Here is a 19,111-nt window from a genome sequence, read left to right on the forward strand (position 1 = left end):
CTGCCTCCGCGGGCGGGAGCGCTCCTTTCCTACGCTCGCTGCCGGGGCAATGCTCGCAGTTTTGCCCCAAGTTCAGCATTTGGTAAAAGCCGTGACTCCTCGGGCACCGGGGCCCTTCGTAACAACGGGATGGTTGGCGGGATTTGCTCGCTCTGTCCTGGCGCAGTTAAATAAACACACGTAAAATGTGATTTGTGCCCGGATTTTAAATGAATGGTCTTTTCAGCAGACCTTCCACGCCAGAGCGCGGTGTGCTGAATGCAGAGAGTGAAGGGACAGAAAGAGTTCGTCTCAGATTCTTAACTGTTCCGCTCCAGGTTGTTGCCTTTTTTTTTTTTTTCTTAAGGAATAACTTCAACAAGAATTCAGAAGAGTCAATATTTATTGAAGTCGCACTTTCAACTTCTTTGAAGACATTCTTATTGGTATTTTTAGTCTAAGCCAGAATGAAAATATGGAATTTGAGCCACTAATTGTTTTGTTGAGGAAGCAAATGGATTTCAGTCACCTACTCTTGAGTAAGCCAGTTATAGTAACAGCTTTCGTCCTGGGTATATCAAAGATGCATTGTTATTCTTGGAAACAATCCGCCTGCTATTCTCTAACAAAATAGATATTTGGCTCCGGTTTTTAGCTTGTTATCAGGCTTCGCTCTTACACCAAATAAATACTCTGGATGTGAAAGGTTGTAGACTATCTCCAGCGAGGCCAGGCTCCCCAAACGTGCAATGCCAGGGCTCGCTACAAGCGAGCAACAGCAGCAACTTGGGAACTACGTCCACACGCCGAGCAAACACTTGCATTTTACACTTTCCAGGCTTCAGCAGGAACTTTAGGCAAAATCTCCAATAATCACTTTGGCTAATCTGAAATGTAACCTCTCGCATATTTGTTCCCAAGGAATAGCGCTCGCCTGCCACGATCCAGCTGTGTCTCTGGCAAATAATTCACACGTACCAGCTACACAGAGACCGGTGTAGGCTCCTGCCTTGGGGGTGGAAAGGCAGCAACGCATGGATGGGTGGAGGTGCGCTCTTTCTCGGACTGCCTCGTCGCCCTGTCCCCTCCTCCACACCTTTCATATCTGCTTATGTGTATTTGGGAATATCCTTTCCTTCTTCCATCCACCGCTCATTCTCATTATTCCAGGGTGAATCCGGTTTGCAGTGATCTCCCCCAGAATGAAATTCCCTGTGCAATAGTGGCCAGTTGTCCCTACAGAGACGCCTAACCGAGGAGCTAAGGCTTCAACACCGAGGCGGCACTGGGAACAACAAAAAAAAAAAAAAAAAAAAAAAAAATCCCAGCGTTGTGGGAATAACTCTCTGCGCAAAGAAATTCCACTAAACTTTTCCTTGGGGGGAGGGGGAGGCGGGTGGCTGGAGGGAGGGAAAACAAGCCTCCCTGTTCCCCACTTCGCTGGGATCTGCTGCCTCGGGTAATTCCAGAAGGCTGTGAGGACCCTCCAAATCACGGAGCGGCGCGGGGCGCACAACACATCGGTAGCACAACACAGCCCCGCCGCTCCGCATTTTAAAGGAGCTCCTTCGGATCAAACGTATAGCCCGTATTATCTCCAGCATGTCCTGTTCAAGCACAGTTTAGCGGTCGCTACAGAAATGAGAGCAGAAACAAAGAGGCGGCTAGGATCGATACACGCGTTAATAGCTTCGCCCCTATCTTATCTCCCTGCTATTTTGCAAAGTGAGAAGGCTTAACGTTAAAGCTCTTAAAGCAGGATATTATATAATAAACAAGGGTAAGACATTTTGCTACCTGGCTCTCGGAGGAGGCAGCATCGGCGGCTGCTGTGGGGGTAACACGCGTGTTTACCTGCCGCGGCTGAACCCGAGATATTCAGACACAAATGTGGCCGATAATTCAAGATGAAATACAACGTGTATTACTCTTGAAAAGAGGAATTTTCTATCCTTTCCTCGGTAATTGAGGTCATTCAGCCAGTAGGGTTCACCTGGAGTCCATACTGTGATACACACGTAACTCAAAGCTATTTTATCTTTTGTGCTGATAGTCAAGATCTCGGCTATAACATTGACATCAAACTCCGTCTGGGCGAATGACTAAGAGTGGTGCAAAACGTAAACTTTTGACCCTCAACTTTTTGACCTGCAGTTGTAACGCCCTTAACCACAAAGATATACAAAAGCTATGCAGCTTCTTTTAGGAGTAAGACACTCGCACTGTTTGTTTCAATAGTTCTGCCGTTTCCCCCAGCTTTCTAAGGGCTTTTTTTTTTTATTTTTCCTTCTTCTTGCTGTTGAGAAATCGGATACTTTTGCATTTTTAATTATTGCTTTTTGTTGTTGTTGTTCCCCTTTTCTTTTCTTTAATCTCGCAGCTTTGTAAAGTGCTGTTAGATCAGTTTGCACAGCCTTTCGGCAGCGTTGGAGGGAAGCCTGTTACTCAAAGGCGCTATATGGTTACAATTGCAGGTGAAATGCTGGGTAAGTTCTGGGCGTGAGGTTGGAAGGAATGTAGCGACGAGCGTTGGGGGAAAAGCTGCAGCTCTCTGCTGCGAGGGTCTTAGTAATTTCTCCTTGATTTTAACATAAAGAAACAACTCTAATTGTTTGCGAAGCCTTGTCTAGGCAAACGAGTTGACTGTGAACTTGGTCTAAAGCGAGCTCTGCTGGTGATTCCTAGGGTGTGCAGATTTATCTTTTCTGCATTTACTTAACCTGGCAGTGAACTGCACGGGCTGCCATTTGTTATCCAGAGACAGACTTCACCTCAAGCAAGGACTGTTCCACAAAATTGCAATAATTACCCAATAACCTTCATAGCAAATATTATTATTGTAAAGACATTTTTTTGGGGAGGGGATATAGGAAAGATTCCTTATGCGTGCTATAAGGCGAAATCCTTGCAAATTTTACACGCTCTCTATGTCAGATTTGATATTGTTTGTGCGTGTAGCTACAGGAACATGTGACTGTGATGGTCCATGAGTATTTGCCTTCCAGAGAGACATTAGTGAGGATGCTTTAATTTGAAGGGGATAATATTTTCAGACATGAGCAGGCGGCTGTGGGAGCTGTGTTTCTGCACTCTGGCTAGCAACTCTTGCAACAAATCGGGGAGATTTTAAGGGCAGGAAAGAGAAAGAGCTAAGAAAGCAAAGCGATTGCCTTAACTTGGTCAGGAGATTTACTTATGTCTGCATTTAATGTGTTAAATCTGTATTTGCGGGGAGGGAAAAGGCATTGCTCCAGTATCCAGAGTTTGAAATCGAAACCTCCTGATCCGCCTCTCATGATCTGTTCCATTCAATTTCCCATGGAGCAGATTGCAAACCACTCTATTGTCACCCTTCCACAGATACACACTTATTAAATGTAAGGAAATGGCAGAATAATAATTTCCCCGTAATGTTCTGCAATTAGGGCGTTTGCAGGGTTTAGACAAGGCTGCAGAGCTGTAATTTACGGATGACTTTCCATCGGATTGTTACACTTCTGGTTTAGAGAAAGTTATGCCTTGCAAAGTCACTGCTTACACACATTAAGAGAGTTGCCTGATCTTTAATTGGCCTTACGCTTAGACATGACACACTACACTCAAGTATTCCTTTCAAACGATTAGGTAAACTGTATTTCAATGCGCAGAACGCCACTTGCCATGCCTAAAGTAAAACAAACTCGCACGCATTAATCCCCCAAACACAGCAGAAAAAATAATGTGCGCAGATAAGACCTCTCTCCTGATTCCCAGCGATTATTCTCCATGACATTTTCCCTCGGAAAACAATTAGGACCTGGGAATATTTTGGTAGAGTTCGGCAGTCTGGGGTTGTTTGAATTTCAAATTTCAAAGCGTATTAGAAAATCTTAATGCACTTCTGGATTTGAATGGCTTCAACTGTCCTGCTTAGGACAGGGCAGGGCCAGAAATATGGAGAAGTTGTCATTTCTAGCTAACTTTCTTTTGTTGTAAGAGGGTTTCTTGCAGTACGGGCTGTTTATATGCTTGTGGGTTGGGGGATGTTTTTCTTTTCCGTAGTTCTTGAATCTCTATGCACTGCTTTACGTGGAAAATGCTCCAGAAGCCACATTAAAAAATGTGAAATTATGTAGTAGCAAACCTTTTCGCTCTAGACAATGAAAGATTACAATCCACGATGACATCCAGGTTCCTAAAATATTAGTCGAACGGTTGTGCGTGTTTGTATATTCACCAGATAATTCAAATAACGCAGTGTTGTTGAATATTGAGTAATTGTGAATGGTTTGTGTCTAGTATCATTCCCGTTTACAAGAGAAGGATTTTCCTTGGAAAAGCACCCATATATAAATGAAACCCAAACTTTTAAAGGGTTTTCATGCCTTTGCCTCAAACTATAAAATTTTATAGCATATACTATAATATAATACATGCCTATCATATATAACTTTCTGGTATTCCTGTTGACGAAAATGTGACAGCTAGTGTACTATAAAATCTCCAGCTGTTTATTACGGAAATTATTTTCAAATGTGCGTTTGGATATGCACTTTTAAAGCCTTTCCCATTTTTTTTAATATAAAGTACATGCATATGTGTTTGTTTAGTGTTCATAGGAAGGATACAGAGACACAAAGGCTTCGGACTCCATTTATCTTACATAGGGGGTTGACTCTAAATGTTAAATATTTGTAAAACTGTGAGATCTTTGAGCTGAGTCAACCATACGTACTACCGTTTCTTTAACATTAAAGGCAAATGAATTAAAAATAGGGATCACTCGGCAATGTGCAGACCTTGCAGAGGTACACAACAACCTTACCCTCCTGTACCCCTGTGCCTTTCTCTCATTTTTGCTCACAGTAACAGATACAGCCTAAACCACAATATTCAAACGGGATAGCACTAGCGAAATAAAACAAAGCCCATCTCCCAGCTCGCATCAAACCACCCCATTCTTTTGCAAACCCGACTTTATGACACATGAAGGAAAACAATGCAGTCTGCTGTATCCCTACTGCTCCAAACCTGAGCAAAGAAAGAGATACTCACAGCTGGTTTGGAGATTTTATATATGTGTGTGTGTGTATTTTTTTTGGAGGCAATTCTCAAATCTCTTCCCTAGCCCCCAACTAGTCAGTCTGCACCCCCCAAGATCACTCGCCTAAGTAACAGCTCTGAGGGTAAGGATCAGGCCTTAATGCGACCAAGAGAAAGACAGAGTTCCTTTCACCCTTTCATTCAAGTCCTGGAAATTCAAAGACTAAAGTGAAATCCGGCCATAAAGTTTATTGCTGAGTAATCACACTCTAGTGAGAACAGTCCACTTAAATAAAAAGAATGTTGAAGTAAACACGCAGCTGGGGCCTACCCCACAATGGCAGCCAGCAATATAAGGCAGAGAGGGAGAGAGCAGAGCTGGGGGATATTTACAATCTTCAATAAACCAAGCCCGTATTTCATAATTTGCAGCACTCTAATGACCTGTAGTCTCCTGTATTAATGCTACAAGTTACAGTCAATTGGTTCGCTTTAAAAAAAAAAAAAGTCACAGGAACATATATATCTATACACGCGTACACACCCTTTGTATACATAAGTACACCAATATTAGACACACGTATGCATGTGCACGGCTTTATGCAGGCATATACATCGATTTGTACATGCATGCACACACACACACAATTTAAATATATTTATATTTATGCAGTTACATATAGGATCTGGAAAAAGTTACAGCAACATTATAAATGCGCATCCCCGAAACACACTACGCGCTCGCAGATAGACCTATATACATAGCTAAAGCTTTCTGCACAACCCGATGCAGAATATAGGAATCTTATGCGCTGCAGTACAATCTGTGCCATTTTACTACTAGCTCTGATGTGCGACATATTTCACCAATCCAAAGATTATTACCATATCAGCACGCCTCCAACTCTATCATGCCTACATAAGACACTGCCCAGATAATATCAAGCCCTATCTATTTTGTTTCTCCTTTTTTTAATCGCCTGCAGTAACTACTCTTTGCTAAACAAAACCTCTCCAAACTTGAAGAGTCTATTGGAGCAAAGGAAGTAATTATCTTCTGCGGTAGTCAAAGTGATTAAAGCTAGGCCCCAAAATCCATCTCTGCCAAAGTCGCTTATTGTGGTTTACTTTGATTTGATCGTTAAAATAGAGAGCTCGCTGCTACGAGTGAAGGGATGGGGGGATTTGCAGCGCAACCTGGATCATTAGGGGTTGATCCTGCCTCTTGGGCTCGGTGGGACCATCCTGAAAAGCTCCAGGCGGAGAGGAAGGGAAAGAGAAAGAGAAAGAAAGAGGAGGCGAGAGGCAGCGAGAGCGAGCGGGAGCCTCAGCTTCCCCACTGTACAAATAAACTTTAAGGAACTTGTGCACAAAACTTACCTTTGACTTGCAAGGAGCCATTTTTCATACAGTATTGAGAACTTGTGGTTTGGATACTTCTGTCCCTAAACCTGACAATTTGAATGGCCAGGAGGCACACGTAGCCTGCAAAAGAGTCAAATGAAGTCCAGCGTCAGTGAGATTATATGTTATGTGGTATATAATGTTGGATGTCAACTCCCCAAAACCATAAAACTTACTTTAATGGCACCACGTGACTTTTTATAGCCAGTGAGCCTATCTGTCTGTGCTATGGATGATTTTACGATCTAATTCATAGACAAAACCCTATTCATTTGGCACCCAAATGTCATATAGCCGGAACTGGGGCTTATAAAGTTTACTGTTTTATAACTTTTAAGGGAAAGCATCAATGTAACCAGTGAGTAAATGTGCAAATCTTTAGTTGCTCTTAGAAGCTCAGAAGAGTTAACCATTCAAGCTCTGATGGGGTAAGTAACATTACGTTTATAGCAAACTAATCGTAGCGAAGAAACCCAAAAATCTTTAAAGGCTGAAAAGTGGGAATGTGGCTAGCGAGGGTTACTTATAGACACAGAGGGCTCAGACGTGGCTGTCCTGCAAATATACTTAATGAAACCACAGGAGAAATTCTAGAGCGATGCAAACACGTCTTGGAGTTAGCAGCGTGTTTTAACAAAGCACTTCTTTTTTTTTTTTTTTTTTTTTCTTTCCCAACCATCACCAAACAACTAACAGTTGATTCACCCACAAAGGGTGTTGATTGTGGTCCTGCGATGCAGCTTTGCACCTAGCGAGAAACCAGTAAGGAGGAACTTACGGTCAAACTTTCAATTAAAAATACTGGTAGCGGACAATCGCAGCATCTACCATTTGCAACGTGCAGCAGGAGCCAGGTAAAATATTATTAAAAACTCTGCATGGGTTAATATTTTTTTCAGAGGCAAATCAGGAAGCACAACTTCTTGCTTTGCACAAACCAGGTCACGAAAACTTTACAATAGAAAGTTTATTTTTTTTTTTGTTGATTTCCAGTCAGTTTTTTTTTAAAAACAAATACAAAAAAAAAAAAAAGCTGATCACAGTTTGCTCAAACAGCCAGACTTTGACTATATTTGTAACTTTGTTCACAAAAAACATACATCACAGAAGCTGCGCTTAATAAGAGCCACTTCTAAGAGTTCGTGCAAAGAGTCATATACAAAGGCACAGCAAGGACATACTGCTTGGAATCACAGTTTTCGTCACAGATTCACTATTCACTACACGTAGGACAAGTTCAGTTGATTTCATCATTTCACCTCTACAACAGCATTAATTACACAGGAATTATATAGGTAGTTTGAATAAAAATATTTTTAACAGCTTGGAGCTATACAGACATTAACACTTGACCACACATGCACAGTTAAGCAGGTTGAGTGCAACACATAACATTTGTACTAAACCGGGGGAGGGTTTCTTTCTCTCTCTCCTTTTTTTTTTTTTACCTTCTTTTTTTTTTGTCCTTTTTTGTTCAGTTTTGTTTTGTTTTAACAGTTACTTCAAGTAACACAGCTCGCTTCATATAAATAAGTTAAAACATCTATTATTTTTTTCAAGACAAAGCCATTCAAGACAAAGAAATGTACGATAAAAGCAGATCTACTTATACACGCGAGAGAATGGTAATAAACAGGCTCATGATTAAAAGATGAATAAGGGCGACAAGAACAGGGTTTCTTCACAGAAGTAACACAAGGAAGTTTTAGAAAGTCAACTTAGTACTGACATGAGACGCAGGGTCAGCTAATACTGCTCAGTACTTTTAATTGATCAAACGCTTAGGGACGGAATGCCCCTCCTGCAGCTGCCATGCTCATACTTTTCAGCTTATTATCCTTTTTCCATTTCATTCTCCTGTTTTGGAACCAGATCTTTATTTGTCTCTCTGAGAGGCAAAGAGCATGTGCTATTTCAATCCTTCTTCTGCGGGTCAGGTATCTATTGAAGTGAAATTCCTTTTCCAGCTCCAAGGTCTGATAGCGGGTGTAAGCAGTCCGAGCCCTTTTCCCTTCTGGTCCCCCTATGTTGTCTGGAAGAGAAAAGTACATGATTTAGATTCTCAGCAGCCACTCGGAGCCTTCGTGTCTTATTGCAGCTACCAGCGACCAGGACCGTTATTCTCAGTCCTGCTTGGTTTTGTTTCTGGTTTGGATAAACGCTCAACAAGTTTCTCCCTCCAGCCCCTTTTAGGAAAGGCTTGGGGGAGGGGGATTTGGTGATCTCGGTAAGTTTTCGCTTGGATTTGGGGTTCGATTTTTTTAAATTGAATTTTTTTTTGGGGGGGAAGGCTGATTCTCTCCCCCCCCCCCCCCGCCTCCCCCAGAGAAGCTGTTTTGGAGGATGCCTCTGCTGTTAGCTGGGTTTTGAGCGCTGGGAGAGCAAAGCTGAAGCGTGCAGCCCTTTCCCACGGCTGAGCTGGGGAAGGCTCTGGGAGGCAGCGAGCCCCCGGCTGCTCCCCCAGCAGCGAGGGCAGGGCAGGTACAGGGGGCTGAAAGTTGCTCCGCTTCCCCGCGCCCCTCAAGCCCTCTCCCCGGAGTTTGGGGCGACTCGCCTCCCCCCTCCCCCGCCTCCCCCCCGGCTTCCCAGCAGTGAAAACTGCCCTCATCGCCCTCTCCTATTCTCTTTTAATACGGCTCGGCAAAATAAATGGGCTCAGCCGCGCCGTTCCCACTGGAGGATCCCCCTCGCAGAGGAGAGCCGGGAGCAGCCTCTGCTCCCGATCCCCCTTCGGGAAGGCGCTTTCTGCTCCCCCGCTGCCCGCCGGGGCCGGCGCTGGGAGCCGGGCGGGCTGTGTTTTTGGGGGCCGGGCGGTTTTTGCTTTCGGGGGGGACTCGCCCGGAGAAGGGAGCGTGCTTCCCTGCGAGCAGAGTTGCGCCGTGCGCGGAGGCTGCCCGCTCGCACGCCCTCCTCTCCCCCTCTCCCCGACCTTGCTCGGCGCAGCCACCCGGTTTACATTAAACCCTCCTTTTCCTCCAGAGAAATAAAAGAAAGAAGAGGGTATTTGCTTTACCATGACTTATGTGCAGTTTTCGCATCCAGGGGTAGATCTGGGGCTGTGAAGGCTGGGCTGTGCTTTGGTCGGTCGGGGCACTTGCCTGCTCGCTGCTCGCTGGAGTGTCTTCCTCAGTCCCAGACGAGGTGCCAACCCCGTCCCTGCTGATGTGCGTGTTGCTGCTGGAATTGGACGAAGTGCTGGTGGAGTTGGCGAGGGAGTTTTTCACCCCGTGGTGACTCTCGCTGACAGGCGAACCGGCCACGGCGGTGCAGGGCAGAGGGTCAGGGGGAGGCGAGTGGGAAGACGTCGCGGGCTGGTTGTACCTGGGCTCTGTCGAGGCAGAGGTGGTGTTGGCCGGGTAACTGCGGGGTCTCTCATTGGCACCAAAGTGGGTGGAAGCAGAGCGCCCGACGCTGAGGTCCATGCCATTGTAGCCGTATCCGTACCTGCCGGAGTGCATGCTGGCGGAGTCCCTGTATTGCTCGCTCACCGAGCTGTGATCTCCATAATTATGTAACTGGTAGTCCGGGCCATTTGGATAGCGACCGCAAAATGAGTTTACAAAATAAGAGCTCATTTGTTTTTTGATATGTGTGCTTGATTTGTGGCTCTTGGTCGTTTTGTGCGTCTATAGCACCCTTGCACAATTTATGATGAATTATGGAAATGACTGGGACATGTACTTGGTTCCCTCCTACGTAGGCACCCAAATATGGGGTACGGCTTCACATCACGTGCTTTTGTTGTCCAGTCGTAAATCCTGCCTGATGACCTCTAGAGGTAAACTCGTGCACTGGTGGGGGAGCTGGGAGGGCGCGGGCGGCCCGGGGCGCGCGGCCGCCGCGCGCCGCCGCCGCCGCCGCCCGCCCGTCCGCCGGCCTCCAGCGCCACCCGCTGGCGGCGCGGGGGATGGCGGCGGCTCCGCGGGGTCGGCCCGGGGTGACGGCCCCCGACGGCGGCGCGGAGCGGCGCGGAGCGGCGCGGCGAGGCGAGGCGCGGAGCGGGCGCGCCGCCGCCGCCGCGCCCGCCGCTGCCGGCGGCCCCGGGAGCGAGCGGCCAGGCCGGCGGGCCGGCGGGGCTTGCTCCCCGCCGCGGCCGCCGGGGAGCCCTGCGTGCAGCCAGCGCTCCGCTTTGTGCCCGCTTTCTCCTCCGAGCGAGGCTTATTCACGCCAGGTCACAGATCCTGCGCGACCCATCCTCGCACGCCGGCCACGCTTGTGCCCCTTCTACGTGTATACATATGCATATATATGTATATGCACATGTAATTTCCCCCACCCGCCCCCCCGCCTTCTTCCCGTGCCGGAGATTTCGAGAGGCACCCGGGTCCTGCCGATGTGAAATGGCAGGTACCTAGGAAAGATAAATATCGTGCAGCGTTTGCCCAACTAGGGGGTCAAATTCCAGGCGGCTTCACGGCCGCCGTTATTTTTCCGCCTCTCGGACAGAAACCCAAAACAACAAAACTCTAAATGCGGCGGTAGCCATTTTGCATTAGTATTTTCCAGATTTGGCTTTTAAAATCTCTACCGCGGTAGCCCAAAATGCGCTGCCTTCCGAACAAAAGAGCCTGGATGCGTATACAAGTGTATTTGTACACAGCTTCACATGCACACTCACGCACACACAATATAATACAGAGAGACAGAACGTATATATTAATCAATATTTTCTCTGCGCTTATTTTACTTATACAGAACTCGAAGTGGAAGCATTTTTTGGCAGCTACTTTCCTTTAGAGTATCTTTTTTTTTTTTTCCAGTGCTAAGAAATGCGAATGTGAATTAAGATACCACAAAAGCGGGGAAGAAGATCCCCGAGTTAATGTGACAAACACTGTTCTTTTAATATTAAAAAAAAAAAAAAAAAAAGGAAAGGGGAAAAAAAAAGAAAGAAAGATCGACCCAAGCCCCAAGAAATGTAGTCCATAATTCAAAGCCCCTTCAGTGTAGAGCTGAGCTCACTGAAACCTCAGTGTAAGCTCAACGGGAACAACAGAAATTCACCCGCTCAGAAACCTTTTTCCTCGCTTCCCCTGAAGTTTAACGCCGAGTTTTTACTTTAATACTAGTAGTGCAGATTAAGCAGTTCAGCGGCATTTAAAAAATCTCCCTGCAATTCATCTTCGTTTTAACTGCAAGTTTATACCCGGGGTTTTATACAACGATTTTTTAAAAGGATTTTTCCTCTTTTTGCTATTTAAATATCTTATACATGCGTAAAACTTTTTTTTCTCCCCTGCAGACTGTAAGCTCCCAAACACAGCATAATGAGACGGCCCGACGTAGCGGGAGTTAGCAAAAACATAACCCCAGGATTTTCTAAAATCTCTCGTATTTCTACAGTATGAACCTTCCTAAAAAAAAAAAAAAAAAAAAAAAATCACTCGCTTATCTCTTCTCACACAGGCACGCCAGGGACACTCACCCACACACAGATGCTCACCTCAAATATTTAAAAATCTGGGCCATTTCTCTAACACTTTAAGCAATGCCATCTATGCTTTGGAAAGGTGGTTATATACATACATGCCTGTAGCTCGAAAGCTAGGACTTCCACATATATTAAAGCAAGCCACAGATGATTGCAAATGTACATCTTTTAACCAAGCCTTTGGGGAATTAATAGACTGTGACAAACCTATAGGATTTTTGTAGCAGAAGGAACACAAGGTAAATAATAATAGTAATAGTAAGCGCTAAGGAAAGGCCTGGTAGTGTTTATTAAACGTGGTTCTACTCCCCTGACTTTTCCTCTGTTTCTTCGCTGCTGGGCTGTGTGGAATTTATGAATTTGTTTTCCTTTTTCCATTTCATCCGCCTGTTTTGAAACCATATTTTAATCTGGCGTTCAGTAAGGCAGAGAGCGTTTGCAATCTCAATACGTCGTCTTCGGGTTAAGTATCTGTTAAAATGAAATTCCTTCTCTAACTCTAGCGTTTGGTATCTGGTGTAAGTTTGCCTCCCTCGTCTCCCATGAGTTCCATATACTGTACCTGTAGAAGTAAAGACAAAACGATCGCATTGGACAGGGCCCAGTGATTTCAGACCAGAAAGAGCGGTTAGTATATTCTGCCTCTTTTTGCAGGCACAATCACGGGATGGGGGGGGGGGGGGGGGGACGGCGGGGGGGGAGCCTGCTCTGGTTTCCTGGAGGCTTTTTTTTGTGTGTGTGTGTGTGTGTGTCCCTCTTTTCCTTTTCTCCTGCCTGACCAGCTGTAAATGCGGATGTGCAACGTGCTTACGGTGGTGGGGTAACTGGGGTACGAAGAGGCTTTAAGGTGGTCCTAGGGAAAGCGGAGTAGGTAGCACCCGTGTGAATCGCTGAGCAGTGTCTGCCCTCGGCGTGCTGAGAGCCTCTGCGCGCACACACGCACACACACACGCGCGCACACACGCACACACACGCTCACACACACACGCTCACACACACACGTGTGCGATCCTGGGAGCTGCACGCGTGTGTGTGTGCGTGTGTGTGTGCACGCATATGCGGGCGTGTTGACACAAACACGTTCTATTGCCATGGGTGTGACTACAGAGGGTCTGTAATTTAACTATAATTGTAGACATCAGCTAAAGATCATAGAATAGCCTTTGCCATTTGCTCCGGAATTTATTGCCTTCGAATGCAAAGCAGCATCAGAATGGTCTTGCTAAAAGTTTAACTTTCCGAAAAAGAAATGCGACCCACAGTCCAGCAAACGTAAACTCGGGAGGAGGGGAGAGGAGAGGAGTCGTTAGCAAACATTGGAAGTAAACGTCTTAATACGGGATTATTAAAAAGAAGTGCCACCCCAACACAACCGTGTCGTGTGTGTCGTGTCCCCCCCCCCCCCCCCCAGCACCACTCCTGGACAGAATAGTTCAATTACGTGAAGTTCACTCGTAAGGCAACGAAAATCCCCGATGCCGTGGAAGTGCGCCCACGGCCCCAGAAACGTGCTCTCAATATCCAATACTCACAGGCTAATGAGCTGGGGGAGGGGGGCGAGGAGGAATGTGCCACAAATGCATTGGATCCCCCGTACAGGGGGCATATTCCCTGCATCGCTCTGTGACAATGAAGAAGCAGAGCAGACGCTTTGGGGTGGCTTTAGGAGAGTGGGAAAACTGCTCTGCTGGGGTTTTTCTCCTTTTTTCTTTTTTTTTTTTTTTTTTGCCTGCTTCTTAAGGATTCCTCGGTAACTTTCGCCAGTGAGCCCACAAGCTGGGCTCTCGGCCACCGTTCCCAGGGTGCCAACGTGCCAGGTCTAAAATAACCTGGGAAGGTTTCGTGTTACGCACTGCCCTGCAGGAACCGCGTCTCTCCAGCAGTCTGGACTTTATCTAAGAACCAAAAAAAAAAAAAAAAAAATCCTGGGGAAAGAAACTTTTCCTTCCTCGCCCACCCCCCCACCCCCGATTGCATCGAAATGCCTTACCAGCGCAGGAGTTCATCCGCTGCATCCAGGGGTAAACAGGGCTCGTGTACTTCCGGTCGGTGCCTTCGTCATTTACAATTTTGGCTTGCACGCCGCTGGATTTGTACTGCTGGTCGGGAGAAAAGTGCAGGTAGTCCCCGGGCCCCCTCTGTTTGCCGCTGCCGGAGGGAGAGGCGCTACTAATTTCCTTGTCCGAATAAAAACAAGAGGCTCCGTACTCATAGGAAGCCCGATTGCAAGCAATGACGGTGTTGGACTGTTGGTAGAAACAAGGTGAGGTGTAAGTCTTGTCCTGCAGGCTGCTTGCCCCGTACGAAGCCGGAAAATGCCTGAGAGCATCGTAGCCCGCCGGGTAAAGGGGGATCTGCCCGAGGAAAGAGTCCTGGCCCCCGGGCAGGCTCCCCGGGAAAGTGGGATTCACGAAATAGGAACTCATTTGCTCTCCCCCTCTCCCGGACCGTGATTTGTTGTGTATTAGTACATCTGGCGATAACTATTAGGAGTCATCGAAGTGGTTTGTTTCTGGATGGCCGAGCGCCAAAAGCGACAGCAGAAAATAGGAGCAGCTGACGGCGGGGCGGCCAATGGGAGCGCGCGCGGCGCCCGCTCCCCCGGGGCCGCCGCCACCGCGCCGCCAACTTACCGGCAGCCCCGGCCCCGCCGCGCCGCCCCGCGCAGCCCCGCGCAGCGCCGCGCCGCGCAACGCCACGCCGCGGGGACCGGCCGCGCCCCCGGGGCGGCGCCGCCCCTCCGGGGGAAAAAATATCCCAGTAATAACAGTAATAGTAATAATTCCCGGCAGGAGCGGGCAGCTCGACAGCGGCGGACGGGGGCACACCCCCCGCACCCCCCCCCCGCCCCGCGGCTGCAGGGGGGGCCGGGGGGGGCGCCTTTAAAAGTTGGCGGCCCCACGACAGGCGCGTCGCCCCCGAGGGAGCCGCGCAGCCCAGCGGGCGGGGTGGGCCAGCAGCCCCCGGCTCGGCCGCGGAGGAGGAGGAGGAGGAGGGAGGTGGCGGCGGCGGCGGCGGCGGCGGCGGGTGCTGCGGGGGGGGGGGGGGGGGGGGGGGGGGGGGGGGGGAAGTTTGGAGAGGAGGGAGCACGTGAAAGGGGGGAGCGGAGGGCCGCGCAGCGCCGGGAGGGGGGGCGCGGCCCGGCCTCTCCGTTTTCCCACCGCGATGCCACAACCGCATCCAGGGGTTTTTAGGCGATTTTGTTTGGGGTTTTTTTGTTGGGGTTTGTTTTTTTTTTTTGTTTGGGTTTTTTTTTTCGGTTTTGGGGTTTTGGGGGTTTTTTTTTTCGGAAATCACCCCTCCGCTGAGGCTTCCCTTCGGAGCTCGGGGACCCGACCTCGGCGCCGAACCCGGCTTTTGTGAGAGAGGCTAATGCGTCCTGCGTGGAAGAGGTCTCGTATCTTAATGAACACCCCCTAATTAAGGCGGAGGTTGTGGCTGGGGCAGGAAGCGTTGGCCTTCTGGGGAGGGGGGATTTTTGGCTTGCATCAAGTGCCTGAGAAGGCCCCGGGCAGGGCTGGGCGGGCGCCCGGCGCCCCCCGAGCAGCCCAGAGAAAGTTCCACGTGTCTCTTCTCCCCGGGTCCCCCCCGCCAGAGTCGAGCCGAGGGAATCAAACATTCAAATTCAAAAACGAGCCAGTAGGACTATTCCTAATTAATACAGCCCCGCTAATGAGGCAGCAGAAGCCAATCGGTTTCGTTGTTGCTCCGAATAATTTGATTGAACGCGGATGTGTGTCTTTAAGAGGGGAAAAAAAATAATACACGAAACAAACATTTCCACCTTCATTTTTCAACATGGCAGTTACCCTATAGCGGAAATATAATTCTTGGCCCAGGGCAGGGACAGTAACAGTGTTGATGAAATTCGCTGAGGAGCTTTTAATTCAGCCGTAACCCTGCAGCTCCTGGAGATAACATGAGGTTGTTCATTGCGAGCTGTGTTTACTCATAATCCGTGCCCATTACAACAGATTGAATAGCCTAATTTTAAACGCGCTCTGACGGAAAGTGACATGCGTACGAGCCCCGTTTCCTAAAGTAGCTTTCAAAGGAGAGTTTTGTTGTTGTTGGGAGACTATTTGTCTCATTTCCGGGGGCAGATTACGATACCTATAAAACAGTAGTGAGTTAAAACATCGCTCCACAATAGTTTGTATTGTTCACAGTCTCAGCTGGACTTTCACATTCAGATGTTGATTGCCTCCAATTTTTTCCTCCCCCCCAACTTCCTTAACGGCTTCAGCCCGGCTAATCCATAAACACACCTGGTAGAATTACAGCTCGCTAGCTGCATGCTTTGGGAGGTCATTTCAGAAACGTGTATTTCTTGAAAGCCAGCCTTCTCCAGAAAAAAAGTTTTTTTTACTCAGTGCGAATAGAGTTAAAAAAGGAGGGAACGCCAGCAAACAAGCACACAGCACGTTAAATACAAAGAGGTTTTGAAAAGAGCAGATTTTCGCCAACATAGGTCAGAACGAAAACGCACCGTGAAAAAATGAATACTCGGGGTAAGCGAAACCCACCGGCCTTACTTTAAAAAGTTGTGGCCAGACGGTCTTTTGTTTGAATCCATCACACAGAGACCAAAATAAAAACATCGCACCAGGCTTAGTTATATTTACATTTTATAGCATCGGTTACAGACTGATTTCTTTTTTCCTCTCTTTTTCTTTTTGTTTCTTTCCTCTTTTTCAAGTTATTGTTCGCGTCCAAACCGAACTGTCGAAAGCCCGACCGCAGGCAGCGAAAACATTTCTTCGTTGATCCCACGCTATTAAAAGGAATGAAACATGCACGTTTGCCTAGCTGGGTCGTGTTAGAGTAGTTACAGTGACAGCTAAACAATCTGCACTGCAATCTCCGCTTCAGTCACATTCAGGCGTCCTCTCCGCTCCTCCCCCTACCCCCAGAAAACCCCGAATTACAATAATCTGTTACCCCCCAGCTCTGCCGGGGAAATGCCCTGCACGGACACATTTCGCAGCAGTTTCCCTTCACCATTCCCTCCCCCCCCCGCCCCGGAAAGCAGAAAGCCAGCCGCTGCATTTTGCCACCGCAACAAGGTCACACTTTGCGATACCCGTGTATTTCATCCGCCTTTTATTTGTTTTCGGAATTCCCCGCACCCTCAGCACCTCCTCCACCAAACACTTCTCCTTCCTCCTCCCGCCGAACACCCGGCCGGCAACCCCAGCCACCCTCGGATGCAGGTGCGGGGGCAGTTCCCCTCTTAAGCTTAAAAGCCTCCTTCTCCTCCTATATAAAACCACTTACAAATCCTTCTCGTGCTCGGCAGCGTCACCAAAACCAGCCTTTAACTAATAGCTCCTAATCCAAACAGTTTGGGCAAGGCGAACCGTTGTTTAGACTGGCGGGGTATGGGGAGCCTGGCCGGGGGACGCGGGCGGGTCCTCCCCAGCCAGCTCCCACTGTGATATTTTACAGTTGACACACACCGAGGTACAAGCGGAGGGGAAGGGGAGGGGGCAGAGCCCGTCCTGCCGGAATATCTTGCCCGGGGGCGAGCTCGGATGCTCCCGTAGAAAAAGATAGGCCGGATTAATTTTCTTCGCCTCCCCCCCCCCCCCCTTTTCGGGTGTGTGTGGGGGTGTCTTTTCTGGGGGGTTGCCCCGAGCAGCGCAGGCTCCCAGCGCTGCCCTTCCCGGGGGCTGCGGGGGCCGCTCCGCGCCCGCCTCCGCCGTTCCGCCACGCCGTGGCAGCACTGAGCACCCGCCGCCCCGCAATAAATAATCCGGCGCTCGCTGCAGCTCCAGTCCGGCGGATACCGCAATGCAATGCAAATGCAATGCTTTATCAGCCCGGCAGCACAACCAGAGCCGGGGCCAACGCTTAACGCGCTCCGAGCCGCTCATTCGCAATGAGGAGGCGGGAGCGAAGCCGGGCGGCGGCGGGGGGTCTCGGGGGCACCGTCCCCGGGGCCCCGCTCCCCCCCCGATCACTCCCACCCCCCACCCCACCACCACCCCCTCCCCGCCTCGCCGGCACACACCGCGGGGCACCGGCCCGCCAGCCGCCGCTCCCCCCGCCCCAGCGCCGCACCGTAACAGTCACAACGAGAAGAGAAAGGGTGGAAAAAAGCTCCGTCTCCGGCGCTGAAATCGGTTTCGCCGCCGCCGAGCTCACCCCGCGCAGCCGGGGCGCGCAAGCTACCCACGCCGGAAAGCGCCGGGAAGAACGCTGTTCCGAGGGACCCACGGCGCGGGGCATGGGGATTTTGCAGGCAGCGCTTGATCTGATAAAGAAAATCAAAGCCACATTCGCGCTGTTTCCCCCCCGGCTAGAAATAACCTTCCTCCTGGACATGCCAGGGGAGCCAGGAGACGTTGTGCTGACTGGTGGTTTTTGGTTTGGTTTTTTTTTTTTTTTCTGAAATAGTAAAAAATAAACTACATCTGCATTTCAGCGGCCACAAATGAACTTTAAGTTAATGCTGCGAAACAAATTAATGTTGGGGGTTTTAATTTTTTTTTTCCCCTCGCGCTGGAAAAAAAAAAATCCCCTCGGATTGATACTGTAAACCTCAATTCTTAGAAAATAACCTGAATGTCACAGCAACTCCCTGGCAAAGGCAAACAGAAATAAACTTCGTGAAAAAAAAAAAAAAAATCCACGGCTTCCTTGCTAAATAGTAGAAAGTAGACATTTTATTTAGGCATATTATTGCATGCACTGGTTAAATCGAAATCAACTGAGCTGCAGCCATCTCTATTTTTGGCCGGTAACATTTCCATTTGGTTTAATTGCACATGTCTAATATTTAAACGTATTAAGCCATGTTTCCCTGCTTACGGTAGTGTCATATACATTTCTCACCTTTTAGGTTCTGGCTCACAGGAGCCCCTGCGACTTTGACAGCTGTCGCTTTGGCTGCACAGGAGACGAATCGCCCTCCTTTTGGTGCCAGAAGAAGCAGGAAATTAGCCAGGTTGCAAGTTGAAAATCTGCCACGCCAGTGCTTTGAATCCAATATGCCACACCTTCCAGCGGGGGAACTGGAAATTGCCATCCCGGATCTGTGTTCTAGGCGGCTGCTTATGCCGAACCTCCGCACACTTTGTTCACTATTGCCTTACAAAGAACAAATGAAATGGGGATTGAAAGCCAGAGAGATCCGAAGCAGGACAGAGCTCAGCAAAAGAATGCGGCTCTATTCTCGCAAGGGAAATTATAAAAAAGTTCATGTTCACGGTTACCATCCACATGACCGACAACGACCAATGGAAAAACCGAACAACTCATAAAGTTGTATTG

At 48.6% G+C, this 19,111-nt stretch overlaps 3 protein-coding genes across 5 annotated transcripts in view; all 3 read right to left on the reverse strand.

The window, feature by feature from the left end:
* HOXA3 (homeobox A3) overlaps window positions 1-18,756 on the reverse strand; it is a 46,758-nt gene extending 28,002 nt beyond the window's left edge. The window contains exons 1-3 of one of the 3 annotated variants that reach the window (XR_012653586.1): window positions 18,674-18,688; window positions 17,114-18,092; window positions 16,452-16,610 (exon numbers count right to left, since the gene is read on the reverse strand). The gene's annotated coding sequence lies outside the window, so the exon portion shown is untranslated. Of the gene's footprint in view, window positions 1-6,381; window positions 6,474-16,451; window positions 16,611-17,113; window positions 18,093-18,673 lie in introns of those variants that run through there. The other 2 variants (XM_075051169.1, XM_075051194.1) reach the window with 2 other exon arrangements.
* HOXA5 (homeobox A5) lies at window positions 7,188-10,621 on the reverse strand. Its single transcript, XM_075051251.1, has 2 exons — window positions 9,419-10,621; window positions 7,188-8,437 (listed from the first exon to the last, which is right to left on the reverse strand). Exons 1-2 carry the CDS (start codon window positions 9,978-9,980, stop codon window positions 8,187-8,189), a joined length of 813 nt encoding a protein of 270 aa, XP_074907352.1. The 5' UTR covers window positions 9,981-10,621; the 3' UTR covers window positions 7,188-8,186.
* HOXA6 (homeobox A6) lies at window positions 12,090-14,870 on the reverse strand. Its single transcript, XM_075051265.1, has 2 exons — window positions 13,827-14,870; window positions 12,090-12,398 (listed from the first exon to the last, which is right to left on the reverse strand). Exons 1-2 carry the CDS (start codon window positions 14,260-14,262, stop codon window positions 12,139-12,141), a joined length of 696 nt encoding a protein of 231 aa, XP_074907366.1. The 5' UTR covers window positions 14,263-14,870; the 3' UTR covers window positions 12,090-12,138.
* Window positions 18,757-19,111: the final 355 nt, after the last annotated feature.

Source organism: Buteo buteo, chromosome 2 (genome assembly GCF_964188355.1).
Source record: "Buteo buteo chromosome 2, bButBut1.hap1.1, whole genome shotgun sequence".
NCBI classification, from domain to species: Eukaryota; Metazoa; Chordata; class Aves; order Accipitriformes; family Accipitridae; genus Buteo; species Buteo buteo.